General features: G+C 41.3%; 1 protein-coding gene across 3 annotated transcripts in view; it reads left to right on the top strand.

The window, feature by feature from the left end:
• Positions 1-3,448: 3,448 nt before the first annotated feature.
• The window catches only part of Iws1 (interacts with SUPT6H, CTD assembly factor 1), a 28,168-nt gene continuing 22,387 nt past the window's right edge, over positions 3,449-9,229 (top strand). For all 3 annotated transcript variants that reach the window (XM_052156067.1, XM_052156066.1, XM_052156068.1), the window contains exons 1-2: positions 3,449-3,755; positions 5,887-6,002. In XM_052156067.1, coding sequence (XP_052012027.1) covers positions 3,722-3,755; positions 5,887-6,002 — 150 coding nt within the window. In that variant the 5' untranslated portion in view covers positions 3,449-3,721. The remainder of the gene's footprint in view (positions 3,756-5,886; positions 6,003-9,229) is intronic.

Raw genomic sequence — 9,229 nt, 5'->3', positions numbered from 1 at the left:
GGAGACAAGGATGATCTGCATTCAGAAAGGCCAGCTTGGTATCTTTGAGATAAGGTCTTGGCAACTACAGAGAACCTCCTTGTACTGGTCTCTGAATCCTGTCCTGACTCTTCAATAGAAACAAGCAGCATTGTAGCCATGTACCGTAGGGTCCCAGGGACAGCTGTTGGTTACTGGGGTCGGAAATCGCCAGGCAAACCATGTGTACACCAATCTCAGTTAAGCAAGGATAGTTAATTGAATGTACACAATAATACTGGATTTCCAGGACTGCAAAAAAAATATTCAGGAGCCTAATTACAGTACTAGTCTGCTCTCAGAGTAGACTTTTTATGGAAAAAAGCAGGTTCAAAAGTTCAAAGACAAGCAGTGAATAGTAGAGAAATTTGGCTAACTAGAGAAAGTATTATCAGCCAACCTTTAAGCTGATTGATCCTGAGTGAAGTGAGAGGGGGTGGACAGGTGGTGAACAGAGGGATTTCAGAATATTTCGATAACAGGGTACAAGTGATTCAACCTGTGGTGGTTTGGATATGCTTGGTCCAGGGCGTGGCACTATTAGAGGAGTGGCCTTGTCCAAGTAGGTGTGGCCTTGTTGGAGGAAGTGCATCATTGTGGGCTTTAAGACCCACCTTCTAGCTGCCTGGAAGCCAGTCTTCTTCAGATGAAGAGGTAGAACTCTCAGCTCCTCCTGCACTATGTCTGCCTGGATGCTGCCATGCTCCCACCTTGATGATAATGGATTGAACCTCTGAACCTGTATGCCAGCCCCGATTAAATGCTGTCCTTATAAGAGTTGCCTTGGTCATGGTGTCTGTTCATAACAGTAAAACCCTAACTAAGGCACAATCATAACTTTTTGGCTTATTAGTAGCATTCTTCAGTGTCAGTTAAAGTAAAAACTATGAACTTTATTCTACCTAGTGAGTAACATTGAGTCTAAGTATAAAATGACTACAGTTTTGTTAAAAGGAACAATTGAACATTGTTGTTTATGAGGATCTGCCCCAGCCCTTCCTACAGGACTGATATTGTGCCATTTCTGCCTCCTTGGGTTCCTGGTTTGGGCCCCTTCCCTCCACAGATTACATCTAATTCATTAGCCAGAAACCCCTGGACATCCAGAACTCAGACCAGAAAAAAGCAAGAAATATGAAGAATAATTGAGCTTAAAGGTCTTACAAACCCTGGAAAGCAAAAGTTCGGCCTCAGATGGCTAGCCAACGGCAAGGACCTCCTTCCAAAGGACACCCTCTGCCTGGAGTAAAAACTGCAGACGTTTCTGTCCTCATCCTCACTTTGGATTCCATGTGAAGTCTTTTTTTTTTTTTAATGATTTTATTTTATTTAATGTATGTGAGTGCACTGTTGCTGTAGTTGTCTTCAGAAACACCAGAAGACGGCATCGGATCCCTTTACAGATGGTTGTAAGTCACCATGTGGTTGCTGGGAATTGAATTCAGGACCTCTAGAAGAGCAGCCAGTGCTCTTAACTACTGAGCCATCTCTCCAGCCCCCATATGAAGTCTTGATTCCTCTCTCTGATAATAAAATTCCTCCTCAGAAAAACCAAGCCTGCCAAATGCTAAGATACCCCTTGGATTCCAATGCCCGCCTCCCAAATGCTTGTCCTCATAAACATTAGCCACAAAATACTCTCTAACTTTCTGCCTGACCTAGGAAAAGACTATTGGATCTGCCTGAGAACAAGATAAGTTACATACTTGGGCACAGGCTTAACTATAATCCCTTTAACCCAGGATTCCACATCCAAGCCCCACCACTAGACCTGGTCTGTACAAATGTGGGTACAGCCAATTGTGTGCACTCTCCCTCAACTGTGCCAGGTGAATTTCCCACTTGGTAGTTCCTAATGGCACCCATTTCACATGTCCCAATGGTGCCTCCTCTTGGTAACCTATCAGTTATCCCAGGCACCAAGTTGTATATTTAGTTTCAGGTCTTATAATCATTAAGATTATAAACTTAGGGCTAAAATAAACCACCAGTCTATCATTGTCTGAACCAAAAGGATGACATTAATTTCAACCCTTTTGGGAATAGTGGGGCTGTTGGAAAGGGTGTTATACTCCATCAAGTAACTTGCCCAACAAATCCAGGTTGATATGACACGGGTACAGGATAGCATTGAAAAACTCCAGGTGAACTACCTGGCAGCTATGGTATTACAAAATAGTTGGGGATTAAATCTCATTGTGGCAGAGGAGAGAGGAATCTGTGCTGCGTTGGAGGCAGAATGTTCTTTCTACAGGAATCAGGTGTCTAAGAACAACAGACAGTTAAATACAAAAAACAAAAAACCAGGACCAAAAAAAGAAAAAGAAAAAGATAAAAGAACAGAATCATCACAAGTCCGATACTCCCCCATCAGACTGGACAGGCTTCTGGAGAATTTAGGGAACATGAATAACCCTTTTTATTGAGCCCTTGATACCTCTAATCTTCAATCCCTGCATTTTGAAATTCCCCTCTAAGCTGTTATAACAAGGAGTACAAACCATTCCTGCCTCAAACTATCACTTAAGTCTTCCTGACTGAGGACTAGAAACTGGTTACTCAGAGTATGTAGTTACTTAATCCTTCAATAAGGTTTTGTCAGGGACTGTTTTATTTAAAACAGGGTTTCTCTGTGTAGCTCTGAATGTCCTGAAACTCTCTCTGTAAACCAGGCTGAACTCAACTTCATGATAATCCACCTGCCTCTGCATGTGCCACCAATGCCAGCCTTTTTGAATGGGAACTAAACTTTCAACTTCATAAGTAACTTTTTTTAAGTGGTTTTGCCAAGCCAGAGTTTCTCAGTGTAGGCCTGGCTATCATGGAACTTATTCTGTAGACTAGGTTGGCCTCGAACTTAGAGATCCCCTTACCTTTGTTTCCTGAGTGCTGGGATTAAAGGCCTGCTCCACCACCTCCTTCCTGGCTTGAGGGGCTCTTAAAGATCTGTACTTGTTGACCAAATGTTTTTTCAGTTACAAGTTAGTTATTTTGTAAAGAAAGATCATTAAATGTCTTATAAGGACCAGTCATCTTTATTACTTTATCTTATTTTTAACTTTCTTGGCGAAGGGAATCCAGCCTTTGAACTACAAGTCCCAGAGAACAACTCGCTACTTTCTTTCTAAACTACGCGCGGGAATTGTAACTACAGTTGTTTGGCTGAATGTTAAAATGTAATTTTAGTGGGCTTTCATTTTTCGCAAGAACTAAAATGTTTCTCAAGGCAATCCCGAACTCAGAGCCAAGCGAGTAACATTGCTCCTACTGGAGACGGACCAAACCGGGCCGAGGCCGGCATTTAACTAAAGCCGAACTTCCCGCGTCCACCCCATTCTCCCGGCAGCCTCTCTCCCGACGGAGCCTTGGCGTCCTATTACCATAACACATTCTGATTGGCCGACAGAAGGGTGACGGCGCCTGCGCATTGCATTTCTCTGAGGGCCGTGGGCAGGCGCCATTTTGGCCCCAGAGGTGCTTCTGGGAAGTTGGGCGCGATTCTTCACTTTGCCGGCCGGTGAGGTACGGCCCTGTTGGGTAGCTGGGGTTTCCCGGTCGAAGCGTCGGCGCCCGCCGCTGCCGACTTCCCCGGAGTCTCAGGCGGGGCAGAAGCGCGCCGCTGCGGAGAGAGGTCAGTCCGCCAGGAAGGACGTGACGGGGGCGGCGCGTGGCGCGGACACTCCCCGCCGAGAGCCCGCCTGCCATGGACTCGGAGTACTACAGCGGTGACCAGTCAGGTGGGTCGGGACGCGGAGCACCGCGCTGCGGCTCCAGCCTGGAGAGGAGATCTCCGTCAGGGCCCGGCACCCGGAGCCCGCTGCCAGCCTCCACCCGTGCCCTGGAGGAAAGTCCCCTCCTGCCTCCTCAGGCGCACCGGCGAGGAGGGCGGGACCGGAGCCCGGGCGAGGGAATCTCTTCCGGTCCAAGGAGGATTTTTTTGCTCAAGTTGTCTCTTCTACCTACCGGGGAATAGATCCGTCTCTTAAAGGGAATTGTCCGGAGTTGAGTTTTCTAGTGCGATGCAGGACAGGAATCCTCTCTAGACTCTTTACCAGTGAGGTCTAGTTTAATCTTTCCCGTAATCCTGGCTTCCCGGGAAGAATGGGCGGGGTCTTTTAAGTTTACACACAGATTTTAAAGCAAGGAATGAGTCCCTGGTACTTGGAGTGACATTTCGTGCCTTCTACACTAAATCGGGTCCACTATGCTAGGCACGCTAGACGAAGAGATGACCAAGGCAAGGGCCTGCTGGCAGAAACAGCAGTGTGCCCGTTACTTTTGGATTTTATCAAAAGTACTGTACTAGATAGTTGAGCATTAAGCGGTTTTCTGTTTTGATTTTGACAGCAGTGATAACAGACTCTGTTATCCTGAACTTCAACTGCTCTTTTGCCTAAATACCAAAATGTGTGGGTTTTTTTTTTCAGTTCATTGGCATTTAAAAATTAAGTTCAGAAATAATTCTGTATGAATGGTGGATAGGCTATGCAGAAAGATAACAGTTTCCTAACACACACACACACACACGTTTTGTTTTGTTTTGTTTTTTATACAGTCTTACTTTGTAACGCTGGCTGGCCTCAGACTAACTTTGTAGACCAGGTTGGTCTGGAATCCACAGAGATCAGAGATCAATTTGCCTCTGCCTCCCCAGTGCTAGGATTAAAGGTGCATGCCTAGCTGCTTTTCTGATTTTAATTTTTTTGTTTGTATTCTTAACTTAGGCTCTCTAGTTACGCATTTTTTTTATTTTTTTTATTTTTTATTTTTTGCTATTTTTTTTTTTTTTTTTTTTTTTTTTTTTTTGCCTTTCGGTGTTTCCCCATTATTCCAGAATAATATTTTAGCTCCTTATCTGCCCTCATCTCTCCAGCCAATCAACTGTTTGAAAAAACAATTGTGAAGTCTTTCCAAAACTATATTTTTTATTGTTACTCTAAACTTTTTGAGACAAGGTTTCTTTGTGTAACAGCCCTGGCTGTCATGGAACTCACCCTGTAGATCAGGCTGGTCTCAAACACACAGAGACAGATCCTTTAATCTGCGCACACGTTTAATCCCAGCTCTTGGGAAGCAGAGGCAGGCGGATTTCTAAGTTCGAGGCCAGCCTGCTCTACAGAGTGAGTTCCAGAACAGCCAGGGCTACACAGAAAAACCCTGTCTTGAAAAACAAATTGACAAGGTGGATTGAATATCTCATTATTAAGAAAGTAATTCCATTTTTATACTACCTTTTTGGCTTTCTTGTACTTGACTGTTTCATTTAACTTTAATTTGTTTCTTGAACTGCTAATCAAGTCTTATGTCTTCCAAGACCCCTAAGTACTTCTCAAGGATAATTTTACTTCGTATTTTTAAGGTATTGGCTAAGGTTAGGTGACAATACTACTCATTCTATCAAATTATAGTTTATATACTTAAATGAATTTTTACTATTTCTGAACTGAAATTCTTGTGCTCTCCATTCATAAGCAAGCACTTCCTGTATACCATGCAACAGACAATATTCTGGGATCCAGAGATTTAGTTATGAATCAGAAAACTCCAGAGTAAACAAAATAACCTAAGTCACATAGTGCATTAGAAGATGGTGAATGCCTTAGAAAGATAGACAATAAACAATAGAAACTATAACTTAGATGATTTCTAACTCAGCATTTAGTATTTGTTCTGGGTTTTACCTTTATAAAATATTTGCACTATTATGTGTGCCACATCATGTGGTGGTAGTTGTTAGCATTATATGAGTATTCTGCTGTCAAAGCTTTGCCATCTTAGCTTGGATGCGCATTTTACCTGTAATCATATACACTATTACAGATATTATCTACCTTACACCAAGTGGGCTTTTGTTTTGTTTTTAAGCAGATGATGGTGGTGCCACCCCAGTACAGGACGAGCGGGATTCAGGGTCAGATGGTGAGGATGATGTAAATGAGCAGCACTCCGGATCCGACACTGGAAGTGTAGACCGCCATTCAGAGGTACAGTGTCTTTGGGGAGGCTTTTGCGTGCACTTCTAATGTCCTGAAAGGGTAAACAATGGATGAGTTTTTAAAATGAGTAGGGGTAGTCTGGTCTTCTTATGATCACAGAGAAAAAAGTTCTCTTGGGTTAAATTTCAAATCCCAGGCAGTTTTCACCTATGGCTGTTTATTCAGTGTATGATGTACTAGCGGGCTTCACCATCCCTAAGTAATATTTGCAAGGGCAGTAAGCAGTCAGAAATACTACTTGACATAGTCAGTGAGATATGGTTCATTAAGGTTCATGTCAGGGATTAGCAAGGTCTAGGATTATAACTCGGATGCACTGCTTTGCCCTTTTGTGTTGGTTTGTTGTTGTGTTGCTTGGGATTGAACCCAGGGCCTTGCATCTGCTAGGAAAGTGAACACCTGACCACTGAGATACCTTGTATTTTTATTATATTTATTTGGAGGTCGGGGCTGAGCATGCCATGGTGTACAGGTCAAAGGACAACTTGCAGTAGTTAGTTCTCTCCTTCTACCAAGTAGGTTCTAATGATGGAATTTAAGTGATCAGCTTTAGTGGCAAATGCCTTTACCAATGGAGCCATCTTGCAAGCCTTATTTTTATCATTAAGGCAAAGTCTTGCTAAATTGTCCAGGCTACAGCCTTGAACTCTTTATATAACCCAAGCTAAGCTAGCCTTGAACTTTTTTTTTTTTTTTTTTTTTTTTTTGGTATTTTTCAAGACAGGGTTTCTCTGTGTAGCCCTGGCTGTCCCGGCAGCCTTGAACTTTTGATTCTTCTGCTTTAGCAGATTCCTGAGTAGCTGGAATTGCAGGCATGTATAACGATACTTACGGCAAATGTAGCTTTAAAAGTTGTTTTAGTTTAATAACCAAATGGTAAAATGTATATATAGTCTATTATTTAACATTTGTCCTAAATGTTTTTGAAGCTACTTAATATACTTTCCTAGTCATATAACTTTTCACTATTAATAACATAATACTGTATAATTTTCCAGTAAGTCAACATATATCTTTGATATATACTGAAACAAATAGGAGTGATAAGGGTGATTGGATTTGTGTACGAATTTTATGACTGACATTTTTATTATATAAGCATAGAAGATTGTCCAATTTTAAATAGTAGATATGTCTTAGAAATTATAATGGGCTGGAGAGATGGCTCAGCGGTTAAGAGCCCTTGTTCTTCCAGAGGTCCTGGGTTCAATTCTTAGCATCCACATGGTGGCTCACAGCCATCTACAATGAGATCTAACTTCCTCTTCTGGTATGCAGGTGTACATGCAGATAGAGCACTCATGCACAAGTAAAGAAATAAATCTTTAAAAAAAAAGTTATACTGACTCTGTTATTACAGACGCATTATTTTTTTAGTGTATACATTCACATTCATATACATTGAGCTTATTTGCTGACCACTTGCTGTGGGTCATGCCTTTTTTAACGGTGGTTTGGATATACCGTGACTTAAGAATCAAAATCCCATTGTTGGGTTTATTTTCCAGTAGAAGGAAAAAGACATTACATATATACATGTATGCATATATATAAAATATATGTTTAATAAAAATATATCACATACTGTATATTTTATATTATCACATATGTATACATAAATATATTTATACATAAGAATATATTTAAAATATATGCTAAAATATATATTTATACTTTATATATGTTATGTAATACATATAAGTATATAATATTTAGTATGTTTAAAATATATATCATATGTCCGTATTATATATGATATATAATATATTTTAAATTGTGTAGTCTATTAGAAAGTGACAAATAGAACAAAAATAGAGCAATGTAGGGTACAAAGAAGCTAGTCTTCCATGTTGAGTAGGTCCGTGTGGGCCTTATTACAAAGGGGACATTTAAAGGGGATGGCTGAGGAAGGATGCCAAAGAAATAGCCATCTAGGCATGTGTCTGTAGGGGAAGAACATTCCTGCCAGTGACCTTAAGTGGCAATGTGTTTGAAGTCCTTGAGGAACACCAAGGAGCAAGTGTGGGGATTATAATCTATAAGGGGAATGGGAGATCAGCAAATTGCAGGTTTACAGTGGCTTGTTTAGGTGTTTTGATGTCATCCGGGGTTAGAGTCTCTTAAATAAGTTAAATTCTATTTTTAATTAATGACAGGTAAGAATTATTAGTAGCGTAGGGACTGAGAAAATGATTCAGTAGTTAAAAGTACCTGCTGCTCTTCCAAAGGACCCAAGTTCAGTGTGCAGTACTTATGTCAGGGTTATTTCTAGCTACAAGCAGTCTAGCACTCCTTTCTAACCTCTACAGGAACACACATGTGTGCACACTCGCACATATGGGCATACCGCACATGTGCATGCGCGCACACACAAAAATAATAAAAGTAGGATTTCTTTATATTTTATATGAATGTTTTGCCTCAATATATGTCCATATACCATGTGCATGCCTGGTACCTTCAGAGGCCAGAAAGGGTTATCATGTCCCCTAGAACTGGAGTTAAAGACAATTCAAGTGGCCAAGTGGGTGCTAGGAATTGAACCTAGTCCTCTTGGAAGAGCAGCCTATGCTCTTAACCTCTGAAGCTTCTCTTTATCCCCTAAAAGTAACATGTTAAAACAGAATTATTAATAGTGGAAAATTTTTATCATTTTTTTTTATGTGTGTGTTGAGTGTTTTGCCTACACGTGTTTGTTTACTGTGTATGTGCTTGGTACCTGCAAAGGCCGGAAGAAGATGTCAGATGTCCTGGGAATGGAGTTACAGACACATGTGACCCACTGTGTGGGTGCTGAGAATTGAACCCAGGTCCTCTGAAAGAACTCCCAGTACTCTGGGAGGCAGAGGCAGGCGGATTTCTGAGTTCAAGGCCAGCCTGGTCTACAGAATGAGTTCCAGGACAACCAGGGCTATACAGAGAAACCCTGTCTGGAAAAAAACAAAGCCAAAAAGCCAAAAAAAAAAGAACACCAGTGTGTGTGTCAGCTTAGAACCTATTCAGGTAGCCATCTCATAGCCGCATACTTAGTGGTAAACATGGAAAATTGCTTGTCTGTAACTAATACCTATCCTAAATAAGTAAATGTACATGTGGAAGGAAAACTTGGAAATGAAATCATTTTAAAGAAGGAAATTAAGATCGACATGTTGTCTCAGAAATGGCCTGTACAGATTATTTCTCCTACATGGTCTCCTCCTCCCACATAGAAACTG

The sequence above is a fragment of the Apodemus sylvaticus genome, chromosome 13 (genome assembly GCF_947179515.1).
Source record: "Apodemus sylvaticus chromosome 13, mApoSyl1.1, whole genome shotgun sequence".
In the NCBI taxonomy this organism is placed as follows: domain Eukaryota; kingdom Metazoa; phylum Chordata; class Mammalia; order Rodentia; family Muridae; genus Apodemus; species Apodemus sylvaticus.
The sequence above is the reverse complement of the archived record's forward strand: the minus strand, read 5'-3'. Positions and strand labels throughout refer to the sequence as shown.